This window comes from Bactrocera neohumeralis, chromosome 4 (assembly GCF_024586455.1).
Source record: "Bactrocera neohumeralis isolate Rockhampton chromosome 4, APGP_CSIRO_Bneo_wtdbg2-racon-allhic-juicebox.fasta_v2, whole genome shotgun sequence".
Lineage (NCBI taxonomy): Eukaryota > Metazoa > Arthropoda > Insecta > Diptera > Tephritidae > Bactrocera > Bactrocera neohumeralis.
The window spans coordinates 47,396,216-47,411,594 of record NC_065921.1 but is presented as its reverse complement, the minus strand read 5'-3'; the positions used below and the strand labels follow the sequence as shown (position 1 = coordinate 47,411,594).

General features: G+C 39.5%; 1 protein-coding gene across 1 annotated transcript in view; it reads left to right on the top strand.

The window, feature by feature from the left end:
• The window catches only part of LOC126754583 (uncharacterized), a 286,545-nt gene extending 273,337 nt beyond the window's left edge, over positions 1-13,208 (top strand). The window contains exons 3-4 of the mRNA XM_050466687.1: positions 11,834-12,066; positions 13,039-13,208. Of these exons, the coding sequence (XP_050322644.1) occupies positions 11,834-12,066; positions 13,039-13,194 (389 nt within the window). The 3' untranslated portion in view covers positions 13,195-13,208. The remainder of the gene's footprint in view (positions 1-11,833; positions 12,067-13,038) is intronic.
• Positions 13,209-15,379: the final 2,171 nt, after the last annotated feature.

Below are 15,379 nucleotides of genomic sequence, written 5' to 3'. Positions count from 1 at the left end.
AAATAAACAGGGGGTTACTAATAACCGTCTTTACTTATGCTATACTGTCTCTATGCTATTATCTGTCTAAGTCCGCCTAAGCAACAGATCAGCTCTATTCCACTCTTCATGGAAATGCTACGAAAATGCTGATTAAAAACATTTAATGATTGAGAGCTAACAAGCTTAAATCCTTTTATTGAGTATTGAAAAGTCAAAAGTCAATTGTTCTAATATACTTTAAAAAGATTTAAATAGTTTCTCCATATAATAAATAACCACTATATAGTAATTTTTATTCGTACTAAATGTTGGGTGTTTCAATTTAAATGCCCACAAATTATTATTTTGTTCAATCTGGCCATAATGGAAAATGTTATAAAAAACGCTAATTTTGAAGCGCTCTCACACTGGAATAAGTTGGACATCCCTTTATTCCTGGATATTACAGTGACAACAATAAGAATTTATTTTTTCCATTTTGTATCGTAGACAGACTCAAGTGCGGAACACAATGACAGCGACAGACTGCAGCAGCACGACAGTGAACTGAAAATGGCGTTGTGCATCTTACTACGTGAACATTCGTAAGAAGGCAGCAACATAACAATGGCCGGCATGTACACAAGACAACACAGCTGTCCATTTTGCATGTACACAATTTCGTTGTGGCCATACTAATTCCTTTCACTTCAATGAAATTTTAATATTTTGTTCAAAATGAAATTTTGTATGCAAAAAATAAGTAAATAGGTAAATATTTCTGTTTTAAATTATCAATTGTTATTACAAATGATATAATAGAGCTATTTTATGCTTTTATTTGTAAAATAACGTCAAGTTTGTTAGAGCTGTGAATAATTTTACATTTTACATATTAGTGGCATCACCACTCTACCTCCTCTTTCTATCTTCCATTCTACTGTCAACTCTACTGTCGGCCAACTGTTGTTTGCAAATATAGGAGGATATTGAAGTTAGCGAGAACGACAACTGTCGGCCTGCAGTCGTGTAGTCGTGCAGCTGTCAAAATAACAGTGTCCTAAGAACGTGTGTATTTTAATATTTGACAGATGTTGTTTGCCGTCTGTCGCGCTCTATGTGCTCAGCGTTTCACACTGACTTGGGGTAGTTTAGTTGTGAATGGGCTCTAGAGTAGAATTTGTGAATTGTTTTGAGGTAAATTTTTGGGGACATTTTAATTTCATTGAATCAATATCAGACTGCGCAAAGAAACAAAGGGAGCATCGCCGCCTGCAATAATTGTTATTGTTATAGTGGTGGTAGTTGTTATGTTGGTGGCGGCAGTCGCGCCACTGCGGCTTTGTCGCCGCAAATGGCGACACTGTTAACTACTTAAAAACATACATATATGCGTGCAAACGTACATATGTACACAAAAACCTACATGGTGACAGGTGGAGTACCACAAGGCTCCGTACTAGGCCCACTATTATGGAATGTGCTGTACGACGGGGTGTTACGATTACCGCTGCCAAAAGAAGCACAGATAATTGGCTATGCGGACGACATTGCCGTAACGATCGTTGCTAAAGAGCTCTTCCAGATACAAAACATATGCAATGAGACCGTGTCGAAAATCAAAGACTGGCTTACGAGTACTAAGCTTCAGCTGGCAGGAGAAAAAACAGAGGCAGTGCTCATCACGAGTAGGAAAAGGCTAGAAACAGTCACACTGAACATTGATGGATTTAACGTTGTAACGCAAAATTCACTGAGGTACCTTGGCGTTATGAACGATACGAGGCTCAATTTCAAGACGCACATTGAAAAGGCCTGTGGAAAGGCGGCTAAAGTGACTGCGGTCCTTTCGAGAATCATGGCAAACATTGGTGGCCCAAGTCAAAGGAGGAGAGCTTTGCTGGCTAAAGTTAGCCAATCAATGCTTATGTATGCAGCTCCGATATGGGGGACAGCCCTTCGTCAAAAAACCTGTGTCAATATGGCCAAATCTGTGTCCAGGCTATGCTCTTAGAGTTGCCTGTGCGTTTAGAACAGTGTAGCACGAGGCGAGTGCTATCATATCTAGTCTTATGCCACCGGATATAATGGCCTCTGAGTTAAGTAGAGTCTACTGTAAAACAAAAGCCATGAATAGGCGCCTAACGGCTGACGAGCGCAAAAAGGAGAGGAAGACAAGTCTCGAGGAGTGGCAAAAGCAATGGGACGCGGCAGACAAAGGAAGATGGACATACAGGCTTATTAAGAATGTGCCGGCCTGGATTGACAGACAACACGGGGAGACAGATTTCTACTTAACGCAGTTCTTATCGGGCCATGGCTGTTTCAGGGAATACCTGCACAGATTTGGCCATGATGACGAAACACACTGTTCGTTCTGTGGAAATGCCGCAGAAAACGCAGAGCACATCTTTTTCTTCTGCACGAGGTTTGCAGTGGAGAGAGAGACCATAGAAAACTTAACAAATGAAAGGATGACGCCCGACAGCATAGTTAGTCACATGCTGCGATCACAACTGGTGTGGGTTAAAATGAAAGAGTGGACTGCAATAGCGCTCCAAGAACTCAGAATAAAAGAAAGGCAGCGCAGAAGCATAAGACCACATGAATAACCCTGGAGGTAGGTATTGAAGAGGCAGTTATCGCCCAGCTTGGTCCTGCGAAGTAGTGCTTAACGGCGGTCCCGCAGGTCCGAATACAAGCTACAGCAGCCGGAGTTAAGGGTTTAGTACGTAGGCATACTGTTTCGCAAGTCCAACATAGTGTTTTAACACTGTCTGGGCGTGGTCCCGAAAGAGGTGTACTCTAGCGAACAATATGAATCGTGCATGCTACCAGTCTCACCTTGGCAGTATCTTTAGAAGATTCCCCCTCCGAAAACAAAAAAAAAAAAAAAAAAAAATAGGTACACATATGTATATTCACACATACTACACATATAACCTTATATCCTTCCAAGTGTACGTGTACTTCCCACCGCCATTCTCACACACATTCAATTCACTATTGGATGCTGCAAGTGCTACTCAAATGAATTTACTTAGTTTTATTTTAATTCCATTTCGGTTTGTGGGATTTGGTTATAAAAGTTCATGTCGAGTTTTAGTCCCTCGCCGGTTCTCTCGCTTACTTTGGCATTAAAAATAGTCGCAATGTGCGATTGTGTAACGATTTAGAAATATTCACAAAGGGCGGTACACACGCACTAACACATACAGAAAAAAACATTTCACAAAATTCTAAAAATTCAAATTGAGTTGACTAGGCACATACCCAGATGGCATTTTCATCGCCATTGCATTGTTTTGCAGCGTCAAGAGCGCTTGCCGCACACAAAAGCCTGCCACAACAGCGGCTTAAGTGGCAGATAATACCGGGGTAGTAGTGGTAAACAATTTTCTACTTGCTATTTTTGTTATTACTACTGGCTTTGCTGCCGTTGCTGCTCTACAGTTGTCCGTTTTGTTGCTTTCGTTAAGCCGGCACAGAAATGCGTTACTGACCGTCGCTGCTGGAACGTTCCATACCTAAATGCGCTTTAAAGGTAATGGATGCAATTTATTTATCGCGAAAAATACATATGTATATATGTAGGTATGTTTGAATGAAATTGAAACGGTTTACTTTGTATAAGCTGCGGATTTATTTAATTTGTATTTCACTATTTTCTTCGTTTTGGCATTTAGCTCGCGGAATAGTTGCACAAATATTCAATTACTTTTAAGTGACGTTATTTAACGGTGTGGAAGCAGAATTTCTAATGTTTAGAGGGGTGCAGTGACTCAGATAGTCATGTGATTTTAAAACAAGTAAGGAAGGGCTAAGTTCGGGTGTCACCGAACATTTTATACTCTCGCATGGTAAAGTGATAATCGAGATTTCATTATCCGTCATTTACATACATATTTTTCAAATACCATATTTGTTTAAAGTTTTATTCCGCTATCATCGTTGGTTCCTAATGTATGTATATACATATTATATAGAGAAGACATCAGATGGAATTCAAAATAGCGTTATATTGGAAGAAGGCTTGGTTGTTAACCGATTTCACCCATATTTCGTACATGTCATCAGGGTGTTCATAAAATATTATATACCGAATTTCATTGTAATCGATTGAGTAGTTCCTGAGATATGGTTTTTGGTCCATAAGTGGGCGACGCCACGCCCATTTTCAATTTTTAAAAAAGCCTTGGTGCAGCTTCCTTCTGCCATTTCTTCCGTAAAATTAAGTGTTTCTTTCACCGAGGTGCCTTCTATGAGCGCTTGGAGCGCTTTTGTGAGAGCTGCCCCCGCCACGATGTCAAAATCGTGCTTGGCGACTTTAACGCCAGAGTGGGCAAAGAAGGTATCTTTGGCACTACGGTCGGTAAATTCAGCCTCCAAGACGAAACTTCCCCAAATGGGTTGAGGCTGATTCTAGCATAAAAAGATTCATCAAGCTACCTGGTTGTCTCCGGATCGAAAAACTACCAACCAGATCGATCATATTGTGATAGACGGAAGACACGTCTCCATTGTTTTAGATGTGCGTGCGCTCCGAGGTCCTAACATCGACTCGAACCACTATCTTGTTGCAGCCAAGATTCGCACCCGCCTCTGTGCATCAAAAAACGCACGCCAACAAACACAAGGAAGGTTCGACGTCGAGAAGCTGCAATCACAACAGACAGCCGAACGATTTTCTACTCGGCTTACACTCCTGCTCTCTGAGAGCACTCGTCAACAACTCGGTATAAGGGAACTGTGGGACGGCATTTCAAATTCCTTACGTACAGCTGCAACCGAAGCCATTGGTTTTTGGAAAGTGCAAAAAGAACAGCTGGTACGACGAGGAGTGCCGTGTCGCAGCGGAGAGAAAACAGGCTGCCTACCTCGCAACGTTACGATCGATCACAACACGTGCGGGATGGGATAGATACCGAGAGTTGAAAAGGGAAGCGAGACGCATTTGTAGACAGAAAAAGAAAGAGGCTGAAATGCGTGAGTACGAAGAGCTTGATGAGCTGGCCGACAGGGGTAATGCTCGAAAATTCTACGAAAAAATGTGGCGGCTTACAGAAGGTTTCAAGACCGGAGTATACTCTTGTAGAACCCCCAATGGTGATCTAGTGACCGATGACCAGAGCATACTTAAATTATGGATTGAACACTTCTCCACCCTGCTGAATGGCAGTGAACGCACAACGCCAGGAGAAGGCGAACCCGATTCCCCAATCGATGACGATGGAGCAGACGTTCCACTGCCCGACCATGAAGAGGTTCGAATAGCAATTGCCCGCCTGAAGAACAACAAAGCGGCAGGTGCCGACGGATTGCCGGCCGAGCTATTCAAACACGGTGGCGAAGAACTGGTAAGGAGCATGCATCAGCTTCTTTGTAAAATATGGTCGGATGAAAGCATGCCCAACGATTGGAATTTAGGTGTGCTATGCCCAATCCATAAAAAAGGTGACCCCACAATCTGGGCCAACTACCGTGGGATTAGCCTCCTCAACATCGCATATAAGGTTCTATCGAGCGTATTATGTGAAAGATTAAAGCCCACCGTCAACAAACTGATTGGACCTTATCAGTGTGGCTTCAGACCTGGAAAATCAACAACCGACCAGATATTCACCATGCGCCAAATCTTGGAAAAGACCCGTGAAAGAAGAATCGACACACACCACCTCTTCGTCGATTTCAAAGCTGCTTTCGACAGCACGAAAAGGAGCTGCCTTTATGCCGCGATGTCTGAATTTGGTATCCCCGCAAAACTAATACGGCTGTGTAAACTGACGTTGAGCAACACGAAAAGCTCCGTCAGGATCTGACCTCTGCAAACCGTTCGATCCCAAACGAGGTTTCAGACAAGGCGACTCTGTATCGTGCGACTTCTTCAACCTGCTTCTGGAGAAAATAGTTCGATCTGCAGAACTAAATAGAGAAGGTACCATATGATATCATCGGCCTCAGCACCCGCGCCGTTAGTTCTGCTTTCTCCAGGCTGGACAAGGAAGCACAGAAAATGGGTCTGGCGAGGGCAAAACGAAATATCTCCTGTCATCAAACAAACAGTCGTCCCACTCGCGACTTGGCTCTCACGTCACTGTTGACAGTCATAACTTTGAAGATGTAGATAATTTCGTCTATTTAGGAACCAGTATTAACACCATCAACAATGTCAGCCTGGAAATCCAACGCAGGATTGCTCTTGCCAACAGGTGCTACTTCGGACTGAGTAGGCAATTGAAAAGTAAAGTCCTCTCTCGACGAACAAAAGCTAAACTCTATAAGCCGCTCATAATTCCCGTGCTGCTGTATGGTGCAGAGGCTTGGGCGATGACAACAACCGATGAGTCGACGTTACGAGTTTTCGAGAGAAAAATTCTGCGAAAGATTTATGGTCCTTTGCGCATTGGCCACGGTGAATATCGCATTCGATGGAACGATGAGCTGTACGAGATATACGACGACATCGACATAGTTCAGCGAATTAAAAGACAGCGTCTACGCTGGCTAGGACATGTTGTCCGGATGGATGAAAATACTCCAGCTCTGAAAGTATTCAACGCAGTACGCGCCGGGGGAAGCAGAGGAAGAGGAAGACCTGCACTCCGTTGGAAGGACCAAGTGGAGAAGGACCTGACTTCGCTTGGAATATCCAATTGGCGCCACGTAGCGAAAAGAGGAAACGACTGGCGCGCTGTTGTTAACTCGGCTATAATCGCGTAAGCGGTGTCTACGCCAATTAAGAAGAAGAAGAGGGTTAGAGTCCACCCTTGACTATCTGTATTCATCGCGTCAACATATGGAAACCCGAGGAGCAGAGACCGAAAAAATCGCGGCAAAGTTGCTCAAAAATCAAGGTCATGTCGACTGTTTTCTTCGATTATCGTGGTGTTGTGCATTATGAATTCCTTCCAACCAGTCAAACAGTCAACAAGGGATATTATTTGAATATTATGCGTCGTTTGTGTAACGCTATCCGCCTAAAAAGGCCGGAATTGTGGAAAGACAATTCTTGGTTTTTACACCACGATAATGCACCATCCCATACTGCCTCGTAATTCGTGATCATTTCGCCAAAAACTCAACCCATATCGTTCCGCAACCACCGTATTCACCTGATCCGGCGCCGTGCGACTGCTGGCTGCTCACCACGCTCAAAAGACCGCTCCGGGGACACCGTTTTTATACGATAGAGAAAAGTGACTACAAACCAGTGTTTCGAAGATTGGAAAATCCGTTGGCATAAGTGCATTGCATCGGGAGGGGATTACTTTGAAGGGGATGAAATTGATTTGGAAGAATAAATAACGAATTTTCAAAATAAATACAATGTCACCTTATTTTTTGGGTACAGAAATCTATTGATGCGTGTGGCTTGTATTTTGCTCCTGTTCGCAAACAATTTGCAAATTGGCAACAGTATAATTTTGCAACGCGCCCGTACATATTCTCCACGATTTCGAAATGTAAATATGTTGTAATGCTTAGTGGGAAATGCAAAGTTTTTCGAATCTAGTTGCCTTTTTCAGGTCTTAAGGTTCTTAAGCATACTTTCCAGTTTTCTGTGCACAGCATTCGCTTTAGTTGTTTGAATGTTTCTTGTCTGCTATTTATGCGAATGTAAGTATATTAGCGATGCAAAATATTAGACAATACGCATACTTTGGCAGACGTTAAGCCGATCGTCGAAGAAAGTAATATTATTTAGAGCTTCTTCATGCCGTTGGAAATTACTTAAAGGAAAAGCTGTCTGATGTCTTTTATTTGAAGCGATTAACAAGTAAGTAAGTTCTAAGTTATAACCAAATAATCAGAGAATTGAAAGTCATTATATGAAGTACATAGAGCTAAGAGCAAACTGGGGTTTACATCATTAAATTTCAGCGTTAAATCTCAATAGGGGCGGTGAGCTGTAATACTAATCGATCAAAACTTGGGGAAGGGTTGGTGAAGGAGTAAACTGTCGGGAATCTATTATCAGCTCAAGCCTATTGTGGCAAATATTTACTCTGAAATTAGGGCAGCAATATTAGCCCTGGGTTCCTTAATGCGTAATTAATACTAATGAAGGGATGTCTATACTCTTTTCTGTAGCGTGGAGTTATTATATGATTAGTCTTGTTTGGGTGACTAATAACAGTGGTATTGCAAGAAGCTGTAAGGACAGAGAGTCAAATCTCATCCACTACGGAATGAGAGGTTCCATTGGCCTCTTGTAATTTACTACTGGACTGTTGGGCCTCAGATCCGTTCAGCAAACATTAGTCAACTACTAGCAGCTGTGTAGTCGCAAGGCCTTTATGCCCTAGGGTAAATTGTAAGAGATCTAGTGAACTCTTCGCCCTTGGCAAGATCCACCTTTCGCAAATTATAAGCGTTCTAACTGAACTTTGTCCGATCGGGACTCATGCGACAAGATGGAACATCTTACTGTGTGCCGGCTGCATCAGCTGCTGGTAGAATCATCTCAACATTTCTATCTCGAATTACCCAATTTTTCCATAGGTAGGCAAAAACAGCTTTAGACAAGCAGGCGGAAATAAAAATAAACATCTAAGCAGATTTGTGAAACGATCAGGTGTTTTACCGATAGTTGATATCCAACTACAGGATTTTTCCGTCTCACTTCACAAAGCCTGTACGTAATAGTCTAAGTGTGATATCTCACGATCCTGAGGGTTCAGCCGTTTAACCTAACTTTACCTGATGGCCAAAAGGCACCATGAACGGAACGGACCCATATTATCGAGCAAGCATCAGCTTCTCTGATAGGAAATTGTGAGAGTTCCGTGAAAGCAAAGGTAATACGTAAATATTCGGGAGAAATTTGACGTTTATTTTGAGATCATTTCGATAAATGACCAAAGAAGAACAAAAAGTGGCAGAGAGTATATTTATTTAATTAGGGTTAGTAATAAATATTTCGAAATCAAGAGTTTAGGGCATAGAATACCAACTTTAAAGTCATGTTTAAGAATCGTTTAAAATCAATTTTCTCATTTAATCCAGTTCTTCACTCTCTAACCAAAAGAAATCGCCAAGTAATAAACTCGTAAGATATTTCCACTGGTTGACACATTTTTATGCTCATAGCACGCTTTTTCTTGCCCTTGTCGCTGCGTTGCGCTTTTTTAATTTCTAGAGATGGCAAAGCGAACTGTGAAAAAAATCACTCAGCTCTTTTAAATTTTGAAGGGCAGGCGACTTAATGCTCTTGAAAGTGTGTGAGAGGGAGATCGGAGGAGGAGGAGGGAGGAAAAGAAATAGGAAGCGACTACTTCTTCTGCTGTTAACAATTGCGATATTTCTTTGTGCCATATAAAACGGCACTGCGACATAACGACACCACTCGCTAACTCAATCGATTGAGTGTTATACACTGGAGTTTCAATACATGGACCGCGGTGGAATTGTGGAATGCTGCTAGCAGTTTGTGTACACGTCGCGGGGTTTTTGTGGCAAAAACTCACAAAAAAGAATGCAACGTGAATTACAAATTCAGCACTATGTTTTCTGATCATTTAAAAGTCACAAATTAAATTAAGGACAGTGATGAAGTTCATCAGCGGCGAAAAAAAGGAACATACAACAACAGAAAATAGCCAACAATTTGGTATGCTACACACGACCTGTTGAGTGCCTGTAATGGCGCTGAATTGCATAAGCGCTGTGTTGAACGCCTGAAAAAATTTTAAATTAATTTAAATAATGATATCATGCATATTCTGACAAACTGAATTGGACGGTTGGAGCTAACAGTAGTTTGCGCGCCACACAACATGCTCCACCGCTCGTTTAGTAATGAAAATGACAATCAAGAAAAGCGGACAATGCGGTCAAAAGTATGCAGCGATTTTTGAAAGTAGTTTCGATTGTGTTGGCATGTTGGGTGACAAATGGGTTAGGTTTTAATAAGAAAAGTTTTTGTTAAAAAATGTTTGCCATTTATAGAAAATCTTGTGGCTATCTTTTTTATTTCTGCTTCGAAAGTTGACTGAATAATGTTTATAAATCGTTCAACTTCTTCTTCTTCTTAATTGGCGTAGACACCGCTTACGCGATTATAGCCGAGTTAACAACAGCGCGCCCGTCGTTTCTTCTTTTCGCTACGTTGCGCCAATTGGATATTCCAAGCGTAGCGAGGTCCTTCTCCACTTGGTCCTTCCAACGGAGTGGAGGTCTTCCTCTTCCTCTGCTTCCCCCGGCGGGTACTGCGTCGAATACTTTCAGAGCTGGAGTGTTTTCATCCATCCGGACAACATGACCTAGCCAGCGTAGCCGCTGTCTTTTAATTCGCTGAACTATGTCATGTATCGTTCAACTGCATTCCGAAAATTCACGTTCTGTAAAGAATGTGTTTCGCGCGCTTCGCTCAACTTATGGTCAACATAATCGGGTTATGGAGGGAACTATTCGCAACATCATCACCCATCTTCAAACCCAGGATTCATGATTGGATAATTTTTGACCGAATAGATTACGTCCAGCACGCAGTGAGGAAAATTAACAGCCGTAGCTAAGAGTGTACTCGAAGACCGTAGAGAGTACATTCGGCGACGTTCGCAGCAAGTAAGACTGCCGTATGGAACGTCTTATCGCATTTTACGTAGAGGTCTTAAATTTAAAGAGTACAAATTACAGCTTATGCAAGAACTGAAGCCAGTCGACCTTCACAAACGACAACGCTTCACTCTATGGGCTCTTGAAAAGTTCCAAGAAGATCCGACTGTTTGGAGCCACAATTTGTTCAGCAATGAATCCCATTTCTGGCTTAATTTCATCCAGAAAAAAAAAACGTTTGTGGTGGTTTGTGGCCCGGTGTAATCATGGGTCTAGATTTCTTCAAAAATGATGCAAGTGAGAACGTAACGATTCAGGTCTTCGAGCAAAAGATTACGCGTATCATTCGCCAGTTACCAGTCGAAATGCTAGAACGAGTCATCGAAAATTGAACTCAATGAATGGACCATCTGAGACGTAGCCGCGGCCAATATTTGAAAGAGAATTTTCAAAAAATAGGTGCTAAAGGATGTTCGAATGATAATAATATTCCATAAAATTTGAAGTTTCTTTTTTTTTTCTTTAAAAAACGGATTTCTTGAAACGGATCACCCTATATACATGTATATGAGTTGGTTATGGAATAGAGTTTTAATAAATGTTTTTTAATAGGTAAAAAATTAATTAGTTTTGCAAATGAACGCATGCAAATAGTAGTATATTTTGAGAAATTATTGGAGAGCGCTACAAAGCTATAAAATTTGAGATGGATTTTGATCTCGTGGCCCGTGACGATTGCATATAATTTAAAGACTTTAAGCTTCAATAACTTCAAAAATAATATATAATTTTATGAGTATCTTTAGTCTAATGTAAGTATATGCATTTTGTACGTACGTTATTTCTTTGCACTTCAAATAAACATTGCTGAACATATTGCAAATAATTCTTCGTGAGTCACAATCAGACGAAAGCGATGCCAATCTACAAATAATCTACTATAAGTTGTCCAGCGTCTTAAAAGTAAATTATTTCGGAAAACGTTGAAAAACATTTATTCCACTGAAGACTAGTCTCGTTTAATAATATGAAAGGATCTGTTAAAACTACAAATATGATATATATTATTTGTTTTAATTTAAATAGTGCAGAGACAAACGTAAAGTATGTTAAATTCATGCACCTATTTCTTCTGGAGTCTCTTGAGAACTAAATTTTGAATATACTCAATTACTTCTTTTAATGCGACGAAAAGTATGTCAACCTTACCTTAATTTCCCAATTTTTATTATATACGAGTGCCTACATGTTTACTTTTCTTCACATACTTCCTGGAATTCAACTTTATTTACACTTTTCTTACACCTCATTGCAGGTAGCGGCGCAGCGGACCTCACCAAGGATCAGTGCAATAAAACGGTGGACATCTTCGAGGATGTCAGTTCGCCGGAGGTGAATAGCCTGAATGTAGGCCGGCCGTTAACTTGTTGGTACCGTTTCCGTACGCTAAAAGGTGCACCGCGGGACTTTGTGTTGCGGTTGCGTTTTAAAAAATTTAAAGTTGGCACACTGCTGAATGCTACACACTGCGAGGGCGGCTATTTACAGGTGAGTGTGGCGTTTTGTGTGTGGCGAGAAAAGACTGGAAAAAACATATTGTATTAAGAGTAAAAGGGAGTATAAGAGCGGTGGTTAGAGACGCTGCCGAGCACTCCACGCAATTTATGGCGTACTTTTGCATGTCGAGCCAATATTAAAACTGGCGTTAGCAAATATTTTCACTCAAGTAAATATATTGTTTGTGGAGTTTTTTGATATACATATGTATATATTTACAAACGCAACAACCTTTATTTTTTGAACCAAATTTTTTTTGGTATTTGCGCTGTCTGAAAGCATGCAGTAAATTCAAGTAGTTCATATGCATGCGCCACTTTTGGAAAGCTACTACCACCACTTGGAAAAATTTGATTTATGGACGCGGACAAGCGTATTGGACGCTACGTCCTTTTTGAAAAAATACAGCATTCTGTAATTTATGATTACTCAGCTTTATGGGAGCGACCAGAAGTGAAAAGCACTTGAAGCGCATTTGGGTGATGCAATTCTATACTCACTCTATGGGCGCCTGTTGGTAGAATAAAGTTTATTTTTCAATTTTTGTGGCTTTACTTTGTCACTATGTAGTACTTTGGGTTGAGTATTTAGTAGTCACTATAATTTTTTTTTTTTTGGTTTTTCATTTATTTCTTTTTATTTGGGACCGACTACTTAAATTATAACAAATGAGAGTGAAAAAATACTTAAATATAGTTGCGTATGCTTTATACTATTAGCTTACTCTAGAGCGCCTTAAAGGTAACAAAAATAGCTACAACAACAAGCAACCAGTAAAAGCATTATTGATATGTTTTCCACGATATGCATTCAATTGCAAAGGCAGAGCAATACAAAGTGGATGTGAATGAAATTACTGAAAATTGCATATGCCAAAGTAAGAAGGATAAACATTTTCGTTTTTTATTCCGTGTTTACTTCTATGAATGTACTTAAATATTTGTGTATTTCTTTTCGCACCAGATTGTGGATGGCAATGCGAAGACTGATGTATCCAATCGCCGTGAGCCCGGCATGTTTTGTGGCGAGGCCGAGCAGCCGCAGACTTTCATCAGTGAGACCAACTATGTCAAAGTGCTGTTCCACACGGATAATTTTACCGATCAGGTATGTGTGTAGGGCAATGTGAACAATTTATATACATATATATCACTATCCGTAAATAAAAAAAACTACCTTTTTTCGTTTTCCGGCGAAGGTATCATACAATAAATTATTTATTATTATTATAATTAATATATATATATAAAATAAAGTTGTGTTAGTTACACCATTTATAACTCAAGAACGGCTGAACCGATTTGGCTGAAAATTGGTGGAGAGGTAGCTTTGAACCAGGGTAAGGACATAGGATACTTTTTATCTCTTTATGTTAAAATTTAATATAACTCATAAATACACAATTATATTTCAAATCATAAGCATTTGTTCAAAATTCATATTTGTAGGAATCATTTGAATAAATGCGTACAATTATAAACAGATTCTTCCTAAAAAATAATACATACATACATACAATTGCTAAGTATTTGGAATAGTTGAAAGGAACTGCAACCAAATACGCAGTGAAATAGATTATAACTGGCTCAGTAATCAATTGTTGAGTATGTATTATACCACGTGCATCCCAAAACATCAGTCATGTCATAACCTTTCCAGCCGACTTTTTCGTCTTTCCATGCCTGAGAACCGGTTCATCATGTGCAGTTCACTAGACTGTCGATTGAACTTCAGTGGGAAATGATGGAGCTATGTATGTTTCTATTGTCACACACCGACGCAAAAATTCAGTTTACGCCCTGTAGTTCGGCTGGTGTCAAGCGATTACCAGAGCGCGAATTCTACTAGCGATTTCATGCATTACCCCTAGTTAGTCTTTTCGCTAATGATTTGTAATGCAACGAGGCATCGAATCTGAAAAAAACCCACCCCTAAAAAGCGAAACTCAATGCGTATATGAAATTTCAATAACAACAATGTGCGAGCAGATCAAAATTCAACATAAATTTAGTGTCCCGTACTAATCCTGCAGAAATTCGCAGGAATTGTAGTTCGATCGATCGCTCAGTCGGCCGTTGTCATTTTTACACTAAATTGTTTAGATCTTGAGTGTCAATTGTAGTTGAAGAGCAGTCGAAAAAGTTCAATAAAGAACAGACATTCCTTAAATAAAAATAATTTATTTTAGTGTTGTTAGTGAAAAAATTAAAGTCGAATAAAAAATAAAAAAAGTGAAGTGTAAAGTAATTTATAAGGTATACATTAATACCATAATAATCAATCAATATAATATTAACGTTAAAAAATTTTGAAAGTGAAATAAAACAAATAATAATAATAAAGAAGTTATAATAATAAAAAATAAAAACAAATGAAGGTAGCTAAGAAAATTGTAGGTAGGAGACCGAACCCAAAACGAATTAAAAAGACTTGCTACAATCAAGTATATACAGAAAAATAAATGCGAAGATAAGGAAGCTTTAAAGGCTTTCTTCGAAGGTAAAGTATAAGCTGCCAACAAGTATATTCCTCTTTTCATTCATATATATTTTTTATTTCTAGAACTAATGGAAAGAAAAATGAGCCAAATTTCTGCACAGTACCAAGTGCTCCTAGAAGAAGAAGCGCAACAGAAAGTCCTCATTCAGGAGCTTCTGAAAGAACGCACCGACGACTCATCGATAATGAGAGAATTTCCAATTAAAAACAAAACAGATTTGGGCCGAATTAATGAAAATATAGAAGTTCGCGGAAAGAAGAACTAGGTAAGTAATATTTTTTCTTTCGATTTCCTTATTTTAAATACGTTTCAGTAAATTTCGATTTTTTTTTTATTTTTACCGTTTCAACCCTTTACTTTCTTGCAGATCAAATGTATGACTCAAATTCTCCAGGGTTCTGGAGTGGTGAAAAACCTGAAGAATATTATAACAGACGAATTGGCCATGCAGTACAATATTAATGGAGTGTTGGGCAAAGATTCGCTCAAAGGCTTTACAAATTTTTTCGACGCCCTTATTGGTAAGAACAGGACAAGCTTTTTAATTAAAACATTTAATAACAAATATATTTTAATTATTTTAGAGTCCATTCCTACCGGGATAGACGCTGGATCGCCAGAAAATCAACTGCGCCAAGCCCTTCAGCGTCAAAAAAAACGCGTAATAAAAAAAAATCATTTGGTAAATGAAGAAAAAAAATGATTAATAAATAACAATATAATGTAAGATAGTACATATTTTAAAACTACTAAGTAAGAAAATAAATTAAAAAATACATATGTATAATTGAATTTAATAAATCT